This window comes from Morone saxatilis, unplaced genomic scaffold (genome assembly GCF_004916995.1).
Source record: "Morone saxatilis isolate NCDOM2014 unplaced genomic scaffold, NCSU_SB_2.0 Contig16, whole genome shotgun sequence".
In the NCBI taxonomy this organism is placed as follows: domain Eukaryota; kingdom Metazoa; phylum Chordata; class Actinopteri; family Moronidae; genus Morone; species Morone saxatilis.
This window is the reverse complement of record NW_023339718.1, coordinates 4,398,183-4,416,861: the sequence shown is the minus strand read 5'-3', so window position 1 is coordinate 4,416,861 and position 18,679 is coordinate 4,398,183. Positions and strand designations below refer to the sequence as shown.

At 39.2% G+C, this 18,679-nt stretch overlaps 1 protein-coding gene across 4 annotated transcripts in view; it reads right to left on the bottom strand.

The window, feature by feature from the left end:
- Positions 1 to 473: 473 nt before the first annotated feature.
- ulk1a (unc-51 like autophagy activating kinase 1a) overlaps positions 474 to 18,679 on the bottom strand; it is a 19,177-nt gene continuing 971 nt past the window's right edge. The window contains exons 4-27 of one of the 4 annotated variants that reach the window (XM_035658314.1): positions 17,337 to 17,369; positions 17,216 to 17,252; positions 14,393 to 14,566; positions 14,248 to 14,321; positions 14,050 to 14,151; positions 11,613 to 11,671; positions 10,378 to 10,460; positions 10,247 to 10,297; positions 10,052 to 10,140; positions 9,809 to 9,965; positions 9,661 to 9,721; positions 8,973 to 9,062; positions 8,729 to 8,854; positions 8,480 to 8,619; positions 7,865 to 7,965; positions 6,905 to 7,041; positions 6,546 to 6,661; positions 5,739 to 5,864; positions 4,757 to 4,911; positions 4,486 to 4,661; positions 4,282 to 4,400; positions 2,713 to 2,870; positions 2,488 to 2,623; positions 474 to 1,441 (exon numbers count right to left, since the gene is read on the bottom strand). In XM_035658314.1, coding sequence (XP_035514207.1) covers positions 1,398 to 1,441; positions 2,488 to 2,623; positions 2,713 to 2,870; positions 4,282 to 4,400; positions 4,486 to 4,661; positions 4,757 to 4,911; positions 5,739 to 5,864; positions 6,546 to 6,661; positions 6,905 to 7,041; positions 7,865 to 7,965; positions 8,480 to 8,619; positions 8,729 to 8,854; positions 8,973 to 9,062; positions 9,661 to 9,721; positions 9,809 to 9,965; positions 10,052 to 10,140; positions 10,247 to 10,297; positions 10,378 to 10,460; positions 11,613 to 11,671; positions 14,050 to 14,151; positions 14,248 to 14,321; positions 14,393 to 14,566; positions 17,216 to 17,252; positions 17,337 to 17,369 — 2,544 coding nt within the window. In that variant the 3' untranslated portion in view covers positions 474 to 1,397. The remainder of the gene's footprint in view (positions 1,442 to 2,487; positions 2,624 to 2,712; positions 2,871 to 4,281; positions 4,401 to 4,485; positions 4,662 to 4,756; positions 4,912 to 5,738; positions 5,865 to 6,545; positions 6,662 to 6,904; positions 7,042 to 7,864; positions 7,966 to 8,479; positions 8,620 to 8,728; positions 8,855 to 8,972; positions 9,063 to 9,660; positions 9,722 to 9,808; positions 9,966 to 10,051; positions 10,141 to 10,246; positions 10,298 to 10,377; positions 10,461 to 11,612; positions 11,672 to 14,049; positions 14,152 to 14,247; positions 14,322 to 14,392; positions 14,567 to 17,215; positions 17,253 to 17,336; positions 17,370 to 18,679) is intronic. The other 3 variants (XM_035658316.1, XM_035658315.1, XM_035658317.1) reach the window with 3 other exon arrangements.

Here is an 18,679-nt window from a genome sequence, read left to right as displayed (position 1 = left end):
ACAGTGCTAAAAGGCTTTGCTAATGTTAAAAATGATCAACCTTGCAATATAGAAACATTGTGTATGCTCAATGTGCTCGACATTAAATAAATTATTTAGAAGTCAGGAATTATATATAATTATAACAACACAAATGTCAAAATTGTAATTAAGGTCAGATGTTGTGGCAAACTGAGACATCCGGATTTATCTTGCAAATTCTGTAACAGATCTTAATAAAATAACTAAGTTAACATAAATTCATCCTCCTCATCCACATGAATTAAACAAAAAAATGAATTATTGAAAAATTGTGCAGTATTTTAAGTTCAGTTTGTTCCACTGACTCATTTTCTTGAAGTTGACTTTATATCATTAAACAATTTTATTCAACAGTAAATGCTTGAGTTACTTCTACTCAAATATCTTTAATATCTTTAATAAACTTAAACGTTTTGCCAGTTTCTTCATCAGGTTTTCAGAAGAACACAAAGTTTTAACAATAAATATTATTTATTTTCGTCACACAGTGTTTTACAACTAATTTTGGCAAGTTTGACTGTCATTGATCAAAGTAGAAAAGGCAATTTAATAAATTCTAACAAACGTATGTTGTCACACTAAGATTTACACAACATTTGAATATTGTAATTGTAATAAACTAGTTTGCTATCAGGCAAAAAAAACATGTAAAAATTCATTCACAAATTAGCACAATCTTTTTACATAATTCCAAACAATTGAAAAATACAAAAAAACTAATGTGCACACAAACAGCAGATAAACATGCAGTTAATGTCTCTTAAAGTACCTCATTAATGAGTACTTAATGTCAAAATATACTTATTGCAGTATATGATCAAAGTCTATAAGACATTTTTCTCAAAAGGAAGTCAAAACATACTTTTTATTACCTTTACATCCACTACTCTGTTTTACTATCACTGCTACACACTTGCGATATTTGGTCATCTCATCCAAAATATTCTGACTCCTGTTGGTCAGTGAACTTCACTGAACACAAACTATTCAAATACAGAAAACAACTCAAATCACCTTTTTGCTTCAAGTCAACCATTTCATTTTGATTATTCTATGTGCAAAACAGAAATCAACACACTCATATATACAGTCTGTAACAAAACAAATACTGACAACAATTTACCTGATCAAAATATTCAATCGAGACAGAATCTGTCTGCAACAACGTGTCCAAAAACAGGACTTCCAGTCTTTAGTGTGCATTTATGTAAAGATTGCAGACTGGGTGGTGGTGGGATAAGAGCAGATGCTCCAGTGGTCATTTCCCTTAAGACAGATCAAAGTGCTTGTGTGTACTGAGAGTCTGAGAGGATCCATCGACGCCGAGGGAAGGTGGCTGAGGCACCGTAATGCAGCTGTAGAGCTCAGGGATACTGTTAAGACTGCAGAGCTGAAAGGCGTCGCTCGATACACTGCTTACCTGTGAACAACAGAGATTGGAAGAAGTCAGATTAGAATAAAGATGTGGTTTGATTCCAGCATTTTCAAAAAGGATGCTATCAGGGTTCCCACTCTTCTTAAGAAATAATTTTCCAGGAGGTTTTCTTGACAACACAGCAGTGGTTCCCAACCTTTTTCCTTAAGGGACATATTCTATTTCATATTATATTCAATAACAACAACAACAGTAGAGAACAACTGATAAACTGTAAAAATTCAACACAATAACTGCAGGAAGTTTGTCTAAAGCAAGCAATTTGGAGGAATTTTGAGCAGATTATTTCCTGTGAATATTGATCAGAGATGAGTTTTTCTGATACTTTAGGGAACTTTTTGTACAATTATCTGTCTGTAATATGTATTATCTTTATTTTTGACAATCTTAACTACTGAATAGGCTTCTTATTTGACAAATTAGGTGTTTTATTCTTACCGATACTTGGCCATTGTTTTATTAGCTCTTTGGTCGTTTTAACTTTTCTTCATCAGGATGAGACTGTTTATCAGAGAGGGAAGACTCTGTGAATATAGATTGTGTTGAGGTCTTCAGGTTTATCATAAATCCTTTAAAATGTATAATTTAATTTACAAAATTGCACAGAAATGAGTGAAATACTGAGATATAGACCTACTGTGTAAGTTTTCTCACACCCCTTAAAATCAAGAAGGCCTTGCGACCCACTAGTGGTCAGTGTTTATGGGACACTTGTAGCTGGTTTTTTGTGGCGCATTTGGCTGAACCGAGCAGAAATTTTCCTCTCATTTCATTAATTTAGCCAGAGTCCATAAATTACAGTTCAAATCAAGTAGAATTCATTTTATTTTACAGAAAATTAATCTTATAACCTGTTCACCCAGATAAAAAGGGCAACATAGTTAATTTTGGACATTTTAATCAATTTCCTGTTGTTTTTTTATGACTTGGAAAACTAGTCTCTAAATTTCCAGGTTTTCCAGATTTTCCAGGACGCGTGGGAACGCTGAGTGTGGTGTGGTTTGTGTGCCACAGTGCTGTGATTTACATACATTTATCGATGCTGTCAACGTCCTTCTGCTCTGTGATGATTCGGGACAGACCCTCCATCAGCAAAAGTGCTTTCTGGTAGCGCTGGACTGACGCTGAGCCATAGTGGAACATCTCATCCAAAGCAGCCGACTGCACCTGAACGCATCCAGAACACAAACGTTAAGGTTCGGATCACGATGCACACTGTATGGAGTCTGATACGGAGTGAATATCAACACCCTCACCATGTGCACAGTGTGGTTGTAGATGAGCTTCTCTGCCGTCAGCCCGTTGAAGCGGTCCATGAGCTTCTGTTTGTCGAGCAAGAAGGTCTGCAGCCGTTGGTTGAGGGAGCGGCAGTACGTTACGCAGCACTTATACAATTCATTCAGCTTCCTGATCACTGCACAAATACAGCAAAAGACATTTAATTATTATAATAAATAGAAACTAACCGCTGTATTTAAGCTTCAACATGCAAATTCTCACTCGGTTAGACTGTCGCAGCAGAAATACAGGGATGGGTAAAGCAGGATTTCCACTCCTTAAAACATTATTTTCCAGGATTTTTCATGACAACACAGGACAGCACTTGCTCACAATTCAATTAAATTTGATTTGCATAGTGCCAATTCATAACAGAAGTTATCTCAGGCCACTTTTCAAATAGAGCAGGTCTAGACTGTACTCTATACTCTATATAAAATTACAATCACAAACAGTCATATAATTTACTGGTAGGCCTCTTATTGACACATTTAAGCCCAGTTTTATTCCTCCTTGTTTTATGATGCAGGGTTCATGATGAAGTGTCTCAGGGTTCATTACAGGTAGGTGATCAGGGTTTATGGTACACTCCACAAAGACTGCGGAACCAGTAGAGCCAACTTTTACTACCAACATCATGCAAAAACAAAACATTTACCCTAACGTACATACATATATGTATATATATATAAATAAATAAATATCACACTCTGTGACCACAGCCTAGAACAAAGTAATACATTTTGCTATCTAAAAATGTATTGGCTAATTTTGTCATGTGATAATGACATGCGATGGCCTGGCTGCTCTTCTGCAGTGGGTCCATGACACTCGATGTTTGCTCCACAGCTAACTGACTACAGTTCTCTACAGCTCTGGAGCCACATGTGGCTCGTTAGCGCAGCACTAGTCAAACCTCAATAGCGGTGGCTAATAGTCTTGAGTCTCCCTAGCTAGGCAAGTAGAGAAATTAAAAGTGCGTGTGGTGGGATTATTATATTATATATTATAGTACAGTTTAGACCTGCTCTATTTGAAAATTGTCCTGAGATAACTTACAAATAAAAGGTAATGGAAATTGAATTTAATTAACATTGTTGTACATGCATTCATCAACCACAACAACAAATGTAAATTTGGTCATTAACAGGCTGTATGCATGTAGAAATGACCGCCTGCAGCATTTCCACTGGGCCTTTCTGACAATTTATCTCAGGCTCCGGAAAAAATAAACTGCTGCGTTCTGTGTCTGATAAACCGGCTTTAACTGTAATACCATGCAGCTCATCCTACCAACTGTCGAGTTTCAAACAACACCCATGTTTATGTCGGAGATCTGTGTGAAGGACTAAAGTACAATTAAAATACTTTTTTAATTACCAAGACAACAAAGATTATTTCCAGGATATTTGCTCATTTCAATCGCTTTCCAGGTGTTTCCATGACTGGAAAACTGTCCTGAACGACTAGAAAAACCTTTAACAGACACTTTTCATGTCTACAAAACGTTGAGCACTGATACTGAAAACCAGAGGTCATGGTCTCACCTTGTTTGACTGTAGAAGAGGGAAGGAGTTGTCCTTGTTTGATGTTCTCTTTAGCCGTGTGCAGCGCCGATGACAGAAACTCTTCAGCCTTCATGTACAACACTAACTGCTCTGCATAGCTAGAATATACACAGGAGAAACACGAGTTATTCCACAGAAGATCTGTGAAGGAAGGGAGCTACTGTACAATGTAATGCCTCTCACCTCCATTCTTTACTCAGAAGGCTGATCTGATCCGTCACCAAGCTCTGCTCGAGAAAGGAATCATCAGGACTGCTGACGACCCCCAGCCCCGTGTCCTTGGATGAAGCCAATTCAATGACACAGTGGACAAAAGCCAGGGTGAAACGCAGGTCACTCAGAGCGTCTGTATGAGCCTGCTGTGAAAAGAAAAGATAAAATACATGAAACAGTTTGTGGGGAATCTAAATTTGTCAATAAAACCTCACAGTATCACCATCGTATTTGGCCGTACCTCCATCAGCGTTTCTTCGGGGAGCTCCGGAGGGTGAAAGACCAGGCTGCTGTGTGGAGTAGCGTCCATGCCTTCAGTCTCGCTGTTTCTACGGCTTCCTCCGTGGAGAAGGCGACTGTTCAGTAGCCAGGCGGAGTTAATGTAGCTGGGGGAGCCTGTATTTAAGACAAATAACGCTTAATCCTGGATGACTTATTTTTCTCATTTTGGACTCGGTTAACACCCAGTTTGTTCTTTTACCGGCCCAATGTTCATATGGTTTACCTCTAATTTGATCTGGTAAACAAGGGCTCTCGAAACTGTAATTAATTTTATTCTGTCTCTTTTTATTGGTATTTAAAGCAGCAACAAGGAACTTTAATTTTGTGTTGATTCTGGCGCCCCCTGTGGACAAAAGCAGTAATGTTTCCACTGTCACGTTTCATTGATTTCAGGGGGATTTGGCCAAAATCAACCTGCATTAAGATTCCTATATAGAAAAGATTGTTTTTATTTGTTTATGTAGTTTATATAGACTGTAAACTGTTTAGTTTAAACTCTTTGTAGTAGCTTTACAGTTATACAAAAATGCAATAAATCACAGATAGAGTTGAACACAATATATCCCCTCCAACAGAGCCCAGTCCCTATTGTAGTGTTACTGTATTGATTTATAATCAAACAGAATAGTAACAGCAATAGCAATAAGAGTAATAAGAAAAATATACAGAAAGTAAAATAAAATTATATAAAAATAAATAATGAAACGATATATAATATGCGGTCAGAACTACAAACTGTGATATAAGTTAGAAGTGGTTGCCATATAGCATAACATTTCTATAGAATAGCATATAGGGCTGCACAGTTAATCACAATCTAAATCTAATCTAAATGAACTCTAAACTGGAGAAAGCAGTGCGTAAAAAAAACACAGCCTCGCTGGGTCGCTCGTAAACCTACACAAGCTACAATAATGGTTATAAAGGAATTAAACACCTACCTGAGAGCCTCCATGATAACAAGTAATCAGGAGGAGTGTCTCCTTTGGATGGAGAACCCATTGTGAAGATTACAGGAGGTGGACTGTCTGAGTACTGAAAGCCTCTATGACAACCAGTAGGTGGAGCTGCAGGAGCAAATAAGGAGCGTCAAATGGATGAAAATGTAGCCCAGTCAATGGTCACTGCAGTAGAAACCTTAGAAATAGGTGCTTTAGAACTTCTGCTTGTTGCAAACATACAGTAAAACCTCAATTTGTACCATTACATTAGCACATAAAGCTTTCATGTACCTTCTTTTCTAATCTACAACAGCAGCTACATAGTCTTAAAGCTAGGGTAGGTAATGTAATTCAGAGGCATTTTGAGGGGCTAAAGTACAATTAAGAATTTCCAGGACAACAAAGTTAATTTTCAGAACATTTGGTCAATTTAATCAATTTCTAGGTGTTTGCATGACTGGAAAACTAAATTTCCAGGTTTTCCAGGACTCGTGGGAACCCTGCGACAGCATTTGCAATTGATTAACTAGCTGACTCTTGCTCTCCCGCTCCCGTACAGTCTACTGACAATCACACATGCTCTGCAGAGAAACACAGAGAGTTGAGTTAAGCCTCCTCTACATGCCTGCTGTTATAGAAAATGCAACAGAGCAGACATTAATCCTGTTTGTGTCTGTGCCTGTATGATACCTTCAAAATCTTGCTGTCTCTTGCTAGTTTCTCCAACATTTCAACCCTAGTCTTAAACAGGAGTGAACACAGACAAACAGAAACAGAGGGATTCATCTGACTGCTTTGCACTGGTACCTGTTATATCCATGCTCTTCTCACAGTTAAGGCTCTCGTCACTTTCCTCCTCAAAGAGGTGAGCACCAAAGGCCGCCTTCAGTAGCATGTCAGACAGCCTGCCTGCGCTCAGCGATCTGGACATTCAATACAGCCACACACACACCACCAAGAGCGTTTGATTATTTAGCACGACATGTTTTTTATACTGTGTGACAGCTCTACGTGCCAGGTTTTCCTGAATGACATTAAATGTGGATCATTGACACAAACACATACAAACTCATGTTTAATTCCACTGTTATATAATCTTGCAGGATCCTATTATATTAACATATAATCGTTATTGTTGCGTTCATAATAATATATTAAAATCATACCGTTCTGACCTTTCAAAGGGGCCCTTTTTATTGGCTGATTTCCTGTTGAGGTTGGTCTGGGAAGCAGGAGATGGGTCCAGGGATTGCAGGTCTGGAACTGTCCTGATTCGGTTTGGCATTCTTGATTGAACCTGCTGCTGAAACGGAGACAAAACCTCATTTAATATCTAATAATGTGCAGTTAGATAATGTGTACATTTCCGAACAATTTGATAAAACTGTGTGAGCTGCTTGTAGTTATTCTATTTAGGGCTTCAGTCTGTAGGTCAGGGCATCTCTGCAGCCCTACAGTACTTCATAACAATGCTGTATTTGTACATTTTACCTTTATCAAACAATTGCAGCTTTTGCAATTTAAAAAAGTAAACATTTTTCACATTGTGAAGGCAGTGAACAAAAAGCAAGCAAGAAGCAGAAACCTGGAAACAGAACAAAAACCAAACAAGTATGAGGTCATGGGATAATCAGTAAGTCGAGGCAAAATGACCTCAAATAAAAACAAAGTATCACAAACAATAACATACAGTAATTTTGAGAGATCTGTAAACACAGTTCTCTTTGAGGTCGTATGGAGGAGTAGATCATCTCTTCTAGAAGACTGAGATGTTTAACAAAACTAACAAAAGAGGCTGGCAAGGGGGCAGTTTTTCTGAAGGCAGTATTTGATAATGGTCTGTACGTCTACTTTTTAGGGATGTTGACGTTGTACTCACACTAAAACTCAGGGTTTTTAAATGATTGCTGCTACTTTCTTCCAAAAAAGTCTGAATGGAGGGACAAGACCAGAAGACATGAGCGTGATCAACCATGATTTCTCCACAGGATATTGCGTATTTCTATTAGAATCATTTGCACTTTTAGGAAGTGTAAATTATTTTGCTGTTTTAATGAGAGAAGAAACGAAATGTGTGCAACGTGAAACAAAAAGGTTCCTGTAATATAGACGTTTCAAAGGCCTACCTTAGGACTGGAGGCGTCCTGCATGTCAGGAGAGCCGGCGAGGAGTCCAGTTCTTGTGCTGAGCGGGAGAGTCTGCTCGGAGGTCTTTGGGGTCGTTCCCACTAGAGTACAAAGTATTTATAAAGATTAAACCGGTGCTTCCCAAACTGTGGACCTCAACCTAGCAATCCTTGCAGCACATCTTTTACTTGTGCGTAATCAGAAATACTTTATTGATCACCGGGGGGAAACTGGTTATGTTACAGTTGCTAAACAGCTAGAGCTAAATAGCTCTAGAAAAAAGTAGATTAAAGCAGTGGAACACTTTTGCTCATAACAGTATCACTAACGCTGTTTGAAACAAGCTCAGGCATGTTCTCTGGGTGTTGACAAAAGGCCTAAATAAAAGTATATGAGTCAGAGTCAAAGTGGGTACAGAGACACTTTACCACAGAACAACTCCAGGAATGTCCTGAACATTACGTATTCCAGAGGGTGGAATTTGTGTTAACACCCAAATGGCCCCTGGTGGCCAACAACAAGTGACTCTGCACTGACAGACTCCCATGTAGTGTGTTAAGCTGTGTGACAGAGAGAGTCTCCTTATCACTACATAAAGCCGAATTAGACGCCTACCTAGCGGGGAAGACGGTTGTGGTCGGGCTCCTCCTGATGCCAGCCTTGGGGAGTTGAGGACAAATCCTGGACTGGAAGCTCTACAGCCTCCGCACTGTGGGGAGCTTTCACTGCTGCTGCCAGCACAGCAGAGTGTGACCCTGAACGACACGGGAGAGATATTATCAGATAAAGGCAGAGAAGAACAGGGAATAAGACACTGAGGGTGGGGTGGGTGCGGAGATAAGACAGCTGAGGGGCTGCACATGCCTGGTGGAGCCATGCAAGCCCACAGGTTGCAGGTTCTGTTCCATCCGCTGGTAGTTTCGGATCTGAGTTGGGACAGGAATGGGCACCGTTTGACTGCACTTACGGCCAGCGAATCCACCAGGCTTGCTGCACGAATGAAAGGGGAAGCAAATGAATGAGACACACAGGAATAATATCTCATATTGAAGATGAAGTTATTATATTTCTGTGTTCAGAATCTAAACCCTGCCCTGTTTTCTCATACCTAACAGGTTTGAGGGGAGAGTGCAGCAGGGGAGAGGGAGGAGGTGTCTTTCCTGCAGCTCCGGGGCTTCTCTCAGCCAGTATTGAGCTCCTAAAGAAAGATTTTTGTTAGCTCTATCTGCAATACATTCACAATATTTACCAACATTAATCCTGTACAAAATCTGTTCCACTTTTAGTGGAATTTAGTTTAGAGACGGTACAGTGCAAAAATAATAAATACACTATAGATATGGCTGCAGATGAGGGCTGCACGATACTGTAAATACATCATAATAATTATATAATGATTCAATTTTCACTGAAAAAACTATTAAAATCATCATGATCCCAACAAGCATGTTTAATTAAATCTGGGGAACAAGATTTGTAAGCCATGGCATCTCTTTACAGCTACAGCACTTCGTTACAGGAAGGGGGAGTGGAGCTACAGTTTTCCTTTAACTGTAACATTAATTTTGCCAGAACCCATAAATAAGATGTTGATATCTGCTGCTTTTATCCCAACAGTTCACAGCAAAGAAACAGTTATTTTTCTCTATATTTTTGTAATAATAGCCCACTATGGATGAAGTAATAAACACAAAAGCAGAATTTCATACATATATACTGACACATATTTAACAATTTATGCCTAATACTGATTAACTGACAAGATATTGTGCACCCCTCAAGGTGTGACTACTCACCCACTGTATATCAGGCAACTCTCAATGGGTGACCCGACCTCCAGCTCACATGTGTACTCACCTACAAAACAGTAAAATAGAAATTATGTGAAGAAGAAGCTGCATAATAATAAAAAAAAAATGCAGATATCTGTAGAGTGATGCTTACTGGGAAACTGGGCAGGCACCATTACGAAGTCCTCCGTGTAAGATGAGGTGTTCCTACTGTCCTGATTGGCTATTTCTTTCAGCAGGAAGGCCGGAGTGTCCTGCGTTGGGGAAAAGCGCGTTTTGGGCTGAAGTCGGTGCATCTCTCCGTCGGAATGCTACGAGAGCGTGAAAACAAAATAAAATATATAAATATGATAAATTACAAGGAAGTCAATGCACTATGGAAGAAAGGTGTGCGCACTTGAGGGGAGGCCAGATGGGATGTGGAGGAGCTGCCAGAGGAACTGCCAGAGCCTGAACCGGGGAAGGAGAGCGCAGGAGCTGGAGAGCCTGTCAGGGGGAAAAAAACATAAATGTGCTTGTGTTAGGACCCTGGCGACGGCACCTTAACTGATAATCTGTTGTTCTGCTGAGACAAGCGAGATACAGTCCGTACATTTCTTTGCAGATGAGCTTGTGTCCAAGAAGGGATGGTGGAAGAACTCATCTGTAAATGTAAAGATTTAGATGTAAGAGAAATGTTTTTTTTAAATCATGAAACGTGGCTTTGAATGTTAAATGGCTCACCAAAGCTGATCCGTTCTTTGTGGTTTCTCTGCAGCAGCCCCATCAGGAGGTCCCTTAGCTTACTAGAAGTTTCCTTTGGGATGCTGGGAACATACAAAGGTTTCCTTTTTAGATAAACTTTTTTGATTAGAACTTGCTATTGAACAAACAAGATTTATGAGATATGCTTCACTGTGTTTGCACTTTGACGCTGATACACGTGTTAAAATAAATAATATTTAGGTCACTTGTGTTTCATAAGCCCGGAATGTATAATATGTGAATTTCTAATCTAATTTATGGCTTCAGTGCAAAACCTCAGGGTGTCGTGACGCTCTTGACTGCGTGTGTGTGTGTTTACGACGTCTGTGTGCAGCTATGGGGGCCATGTGGAAAATGATAGCCGTGCAGGCCACTAGCTGGCAGTTCGGAGCAGGTTATATATAGAATGACAAGAAAACAACAAACCGTGGCTCCTCACACACGAACAGTGCCCCGTCTTATCACCCAGCTTTTATCACTGAGAAAGATAAGCATGGCCACGAGCCATACGCAGGCTGGCAAAGTACACCACGAAAACAGTGGAAAACAATCCATAAAACCCTCTGAACGCTTTCCAGGTCCAAGTTCTGAACGACTTCAAATAGCCAGGAGAAATAAATAAAGGCATTTGACATCAAGGCACATTACACACGAACAACACCTCATAAAGAGAAATATATCACAGGAAGGACACCATAGTTAGCTTCATGCGTTAGTGACAAATATCGGCTTTGTGAGAGCAGCTGATTGAGAAAGATCGAGGCGATCGGCCCCGTCAGGCTTCTGTATTTGTTTCTTACACATTAGGTCTATTTTTAGCGGTTTGAGACAGAAATATGTCTGTGGCGTGTGTGTGTGTGTTTTGTTAACTGTCCATTGCACATTGAACATAATTCACAAACACACAAACTTGAGCGCAAGCGCAGGGCAGGTGAACTGTTATTCATCAGCAATCTGAGTGCAGAGAAGAAAGTTTACACCCTCTTCCTGTCATCTTCCTGTGCAGATTGTGTGTCCACGAATTACAACTACTCTATTACTGTGATTAAGTCATTATTAGTAATGTGATCTACTTAATCTTCGCTACCTTTTAGGGAGGCATGATGTGGTAAAAACATCATATTGCTTTTTATTTTGACAGATAATATGATTGTGATATGACACAAATTTAATTATATATATGTGTGTGTGTGTGTGTGTAGAGGTGCACTAACCTTGGTAAAAGGATCCTGTTGCTTTCATAAAACAGACGGAGCTCCTGCGGTGTGCTGGCCTACACACACACACACACACACACACACAACAAACATGTGTTACACTTGTAAATTAATTAATTTACACGCACACACACACACACACACATATGCAAACAAATGCACCTGCATCTGTACAGAGAAGCATTTTAATCAATGATAGTGGAGAGTTTTACTGGTTAATTGCATATATCATCATCATCATCACAGCCTATACTTCACTCTCTGATAAACAGCCAGTTAAAACAACAAAGAACTAACCGAACAACAGGAAGAAAACCCTGAATCTGTCATAAAATAAGCCTATTAATTATTGGAGCTGGGCGAATCAATCGCCTAACGGTAGTTGGTTTTTTTTGGCTGATTTTTGTAATTTCATTTTGCTTATTTAATGTTCTGCCTCCGGAGAACGAGAGTCGCTCAGCGGCGCAGTTCACACACTGAACTGCTGAACGAGTGAGAGGAAAAACAGCTGTAGAGTCAGAGTGTTTTCACATCTAACTGCAGTGAATTAAGGGTTTATTTTTTATTAAAGACTGTTAACAAGGTCTTAGTTCGGTATAAGAGAAAAACTGTACGGTTGTATTTTTCTGTTTAATGAAGAAAATGTATTTTCCTTTCTTGACATTTGGTGAGTTTATTTGGTTTATTAAAGCTCTTAGAGTTCGTGCATGTGTAAATATTTCAGCAATGTACTGATAGTGGCTGGTTGGAAAATGTTAACATATTGCCCAACCCTATTATGTATGTATGATTGTTAAAAAAACAGACAATAATCTGCTCAAAATTCATCCAAATCGCCTGTTTTACACAAACTCCCTGCCGTTATTGTGTTCACTGTTTGGGTTCATTGTACAGTTTATCAGCTGTTATTGTTATACACTGAATATAATATGAAATATCCATAATATATGTCACTTAATTAGGAGTCGTCGATGATATAAAAGGCTGGTAACCAATGCTCTAATCCGAACATAAGTAATACACGAAGCAGCAGAGTAAGCATCAGCAGCAGCAGCTGTGAATGTCACACTAACCCTTGGACTCAACTCTCTGACCTGCCTGGCAGAAATAGAAATCAATCCTTCCTCTCATTCTTAGAAGAAAAACCTTGAAACACAGCAACATAAAAAAAAAACCTCGACAGGTACAGGTTGGTTGTTCTTTAACTGGGATAAAAATAGCTTCCGGACAAAGACCAAACATCAGCACGTGTCTTTATATAAACCACACCTGAGGCAAATAACAGTTTCACGTGAGCAGCGGAAAGTGACACCCAGAGTTGTGAAGCAATATTTCCGCATGCCCTCCCCCCCTCCGGCCCCCGTCTGTAAACAAGGCTCTTTCCTAACAAGTACTTGAGCTGTTCCAGCGTTTTCCAACTAGCAACACTGGATATCAGGGAGAGAGTCACCCAGCAGGCAGGTGCTGTTTAACGGCTGCTTTGTGGATCACGTTGGTTCTCTGTGTTGTGAAAGGGATGTTCAGTTCTGGTGTTGACAATAATGAGTCAGTACTTTCTAGGAACTAAAGCAACAAAACGCCCAAAAAGAGAATGCTGTCATATTTAACATTAATATATAATATTTAATGTCAATTAATGATCCTTTTTGGCCACATTTTAGACCCATCATTAGGGTTTAAGTTCAAGGAAAACAGACATTTATTTGGAAAACTGTCTGAAGATTTGGACACATTTCTATTCAGTTCTTTAATAATGTGCCACAGTAATGTTTTTGAGTTCAAATATCTTTATTTGGGTGCTTTTTCTACTCAAATATTCACATATCGTGCTGCTTGAAAATATGTGAACCTCCTGAGTTTTCCCTTTATTTCTTTATTTAATCAGAAGCAGTAGATATTTCTGAATGAAATAACAGGTGGATGTTTATCAAAAACTATTAAAATAATGATGGTGTGACATTTCTTACATCTAGAGAACATCATCTCTGCAGCACTACAGCACTTCTCTATAATGCTGTCTGTCACATTTTATCAAAAAAGTGTAGCTTCTGTAATTTGGATATTGTGATTTTAATAATATTTTTCATTATGCACTTCTACTCTTAGCATAATTGACCTGTATGGGTTTGCTTTGATAAGAATAAGCTGGTTTTATCAGTTTCAATCAGTGCCGCCCAATTTCTTCCCCAAACATCTCATTTCATTGGTTTATTTAGTGCCAACTCAGGTTTCACTAACTTTTGCACCTTCAAAAGTTTTACTATGCAATTGATTTCCTCTAAACAAAAGTATATGCAATACACCTGATTAAATAAAAAAGTAAAAGGTACAACCATAGAAAACTCAGGAGGTTCCGGTTCTTTCAAGCAGCACTGTGTGTGAATGTTTGTGGTTAAATCAGCCCTCTGTGTATCTGCATGTGTGTGCCACTCACATGAAAAGGTGCCTTCCCAGTCAGACTCTGGTACACAATGGTACCAATGCTCCACAGATCGGCCTTGGCATCATAGTGCTGGGACATGATGACCTCAGGAGCCTGTGTGCAGACAAACACAGCTTACAGCTTAAGAGATGCGGTGACATTGCACCTTGTTGGCACCAGGAAACTAGAGGAAGAGCCTCTAATTCTCACCATGTACATGGGAGAGCCACACAGCGTGGCTGCCATGGTGTTCGTCTGGAGGTGACGCGCAAACCCAAAGTCAGCTGGAGGGCGAGAGCACAGTTAGAAATGAACAATCTTCCTTAAAGGCAAACACATCTTTCACAGTCATTACCGATCTTGATGCAGGTGTTGATGGGACTGGACCTGCGCCCCTCTGGGTGGCAGAGCAAGATGTTCTGGGGTTTGAGGTCTCGGTGGAGGATGCCTTTGCTCTGCAGGACCTTCATGGCCTGAGCGATCTGCTGCAGGAACACGCGGATGGTGTCCTCGCTCAGCGTCCCCTTAGCTGATGGACGAAATACAGAGGATGATCCAGGAGGGAGTCAGCGTGGACAGTATAGAGATTAAAGGTTATTGTAGCTTATTCTAAATCTTATTAGTCCATCAACAGAACATTAACCGGTAGCATTTTGACTATATACAACACATACACTGCTATAGTTAGTATAAGCACTGCTGTTAACTGATATCAGGATTTACAGAAAAGGAATTTCACTGTACTGTTTCCTGTATATATGACAATAAAGTTTAAACTGGATTAAATATTTCACTAATATATCACTTTTTTAAGCACAAATGACAAAAAATACAGGTATCAGCTTCTCAAATGTGAATATTTTCACCTTTTTTTATTAAAATACATATTTTGGTTGGTCAGGCAAAACTTAAAATGTTTGAGTATGTCAACTTGAAATTTGGGAAACAATGATTTGACAATGATGAAACAATGATACTATTTTTTTATGTCTTATGGACCAAATAATTAATTAAGAACATATTATATTATTAAAATAAAGCATTATATTAATTTATTAAAGATTCCCTGGTCTACAAATCTTGTTCTTCAGATTTAATAAAGTATGTTTGTTTGTTAAAGAAAAGAAGAAAATTTCCATTCATCATCATTTGAATAGTTTTTTTTTGTGAATAAATACATTTGTGATGCAAAAATGCTAATTCCCACACTCATGAATCACATTACAATCGCAATATGATGATTTTAATCATCATTTTACTGAGAGAGGGAAATGAGAACTTTATTTTAGTATTTAAAATGTGTATTGTTTTACTGATGATGAAATAGTGATTTAACAAACGTACATCTCTTCAAAATGGCTGCTTTACTTGTTCAAGAAAATACGACGTGATGCATAAATAGCAGTAAAAATGCTCAGGAACGTTCTGTTCTGCTTTATGTCTGCTAAGCCTGCATTTAAGAGTCATAACACGCAGTTTATCTTACCAACAGCTGAGTTTCAAGCCAAATATGCACCCAGGTTTATGTAGGCAATCTGAGTGAGGGGCTAAAAATACACCTTTCCAGGTTAACATGGCTTATTTCCAGGATATTTGGGCAATTTGAAGCCTGGAAAACTAGTCTCTACAGGTGCTCCCAGTAGGTGTGGGAACACAGTTAAAGCAATACCTTTGTTTGCTCACCAGAAACTCAAATACAATGTAAGATGAAGATGTTCAACTCTAGTCATGTCATCGTGCGTCACTGCTGACACTTCGTGGAAGAGAATTTTGTTTACGATGAGGCTTCATTTGGAAATTAATGTCAAACCCCCCCACCCCCCCTTCCTTACCTCCCTCCTCTTCCTTCTGAGTACACCCATATTATAGCTGCAGTGTTTTTCCACCGGTGGAGGACAGGGGATAAGTGAGGGACAGATGGGTGAGGTCATGTGGGTGCTGCGTGAACCTCGCCAAGTGTGACTGAGTGAGCGTTGTGCTGCGAGTAGCTGGATGCGCCTCCTTGGCGGCTCTACAAAATAAGAGACTCGGGCACGGCTGCAGAATTAGACTGACGCTCCACATCAGCGTTTAAATAGACGCACCGACACCACTGGGGTAAATTTAGCCAACAGGGGGGGAAAAAATCAACTCCATGCCCTCGGCTGCGTCACCATATTTTGAAACAGGGTTTGAAACCTGAGGTGGGGGGGGATTTAAGGCGCACAGAAAGCCAACATGAAATATAAAAGCTTCTTTTGTAGGGAAAAACCTCACAAGCCAATTCTAGAGGTTTAATTTTTATCTGGGTTAAGCACTTGGGGAGTATTAAAGATAATTTATCCACTGACCTGTTGCAACCTTAAACCTGAATTGTTTGTTTGTTCTTATTATTCCTTTAAAAACACTGAAAAAGCTCAGCCAAGCCTCTTAAAACCCTAACTGACCCGCCAGAACAACAGTAAGCCGCTCCGTAACAAACCGTGAGTGGAAATTATTCTCATGAAGGATCTATTAGACACTGGTTGAATAAGGTTGAACTCCTTACACACCATCAGTTTTCTTAATTTGAAGATTTGTAGATTAATAATAAATCGATTTACACATTTATTTTTGCAGAACAGAAGCCTTGCTGCTTCCCCATGTACATCCTATTCCTCACAGGAAGTTTAACTTAATATTTTAATACCTTTACCTAACCACTGCCACTAAAGACAACTTTCGATACTCAACAATCATCATTATGTAGATTCTGTAACGAGGAATTTGCAGTATTGTAAGTTGGTTAATTATTAATTGTTAATTATTAATTAACATCTATTTTGAACCGGTAAATATTATTTTAGGGGTTCTGGATGAAATCTTTTAGGTAGAATAGTGGGCCTATTTCTAGTTTGAAATACGCTTAACTTGCTCAAAATATGTATATTTTAGTTCCCTATGTATCACTAAAGGATCATATATCCTATTTATTCCTGCTTTTCTGTCCAATTGTCCTTTTATTCGCTTGTGTGATTTACATCAGTTTTGTCGCCTTATTATAAAAACCCCAAAACAACCATTAAGTCTGAGCCTCTACTCAGGAGGATGAAGCGAATGTCGCTTTTTTTTTTTTTTGCTTTGACCACAGGTGAAACGCAAAACTTTACAGTAGCGAGACACAAGCTATTTTAAGCCGTGCTGGAGCAGCAGAACTTACAGTGAAGGTACTCTGCCAGGTCGCCCCCATTGCAGTACTGGAAAGAGGCGAGAAAGACATAAAGTATTAACAGAAGACTCAATTTGCATTGAAAAAACAAACTTTACCTCGTCCAACTCACCTCCATGACGAGATACACGCACCCTCCCATTTCCTGTCAGGAGAAAGCAGATAAAATGCAAATGAATGCAACGGAACAGTAACTGACACCGATGCCGAGTATCAGATTGAAGTGATTTTAATGAATATGTCATATTTATTTCATGCAGAGAGAGGCTGAATTATGACATTAATGTCTCAGCAGCAGGTGACAGTGACAGCAGTCTTGACTCTTTTTGTTGGCCGCTCGCCAGCGGTGCTTCTAGAAACTCTGGGTCCCCTGATTATTACCTAACTTGTGGCCCCTGTCCAGCCTTAAGCCCCCACACCCCCCTCGCCCCTGCATCCCCAATTTGGCCGCCCCACTTCACTGCCACCGAAAAGGTCAGTGAACGGTGAGGTTGACGGGGATAGGGTGAGATTTGTAGGGTGTCGGGTCTGTGTATTGGGGTGAAACTTGAGTGCTACAACTGTAAAATGTAAATGTATAAATATATACACATATATATATATATATATATATAACACCTTGTGGCTATAAAGACGCTGTCAGATAATAGAGACTGCAGCTGGTGTCAGTGCCAGCCTGACCTTACAGTCTGCGGCTTTAAGCCATTGTTTAAGCGGCTGCCATCTGTCTGAAATAGATCAGCTCACACCTGTCTGGCTGTCTGGCAGGTGTCGGTAAGGCGAGAAACACAAACACACACACACACACAGACTCAAATACAAGCAAATGGTTAACATCCTGGGCTTAAAATGATGTTTATTTAGGCTACGACATGCAATAAAACACCATGTTCACATTAGAAAACAAAACAAATCACTTTCCAGGACATTTTTCCAGGAGTTTTCTCAACAATACAGGTCATATAATTTACCAGTAGGTCAAATATTAACACATTTAGTTGTATTCCTGCTTTTTTTTATGATACACTGTTCACAATACACGCTATGCACATATTTATTAACTACAATTCTGCTTGTGGACCTGGAAAAAATGTACTTGATGCTGAAAAGATCGCATTAAACCTGAATATTACACTTTATTGTAATGATTATTATGATTCTCATCTCTATACTATCATAACAGTAGTTGTTTATTATATAATTATTATCACTTTATATATATATTCTATAATAATTTAAACTTTTTTATGCTCTTTTTGTCTTATTATATGAATGTCAGCTCACTTTAATGTCACAAAATATCACCAATGTACCATTTAAATGAATATGTAAAACATGAATATAAAAATATGTAGGCGATCTGAGTGAGAGGAGCTCAAATACAATTAAAATTTTCCAGGACAACGTAGATTATTTCCAGGATAGTTGGTCATTTTAATCAATTTCCAGGTGTTT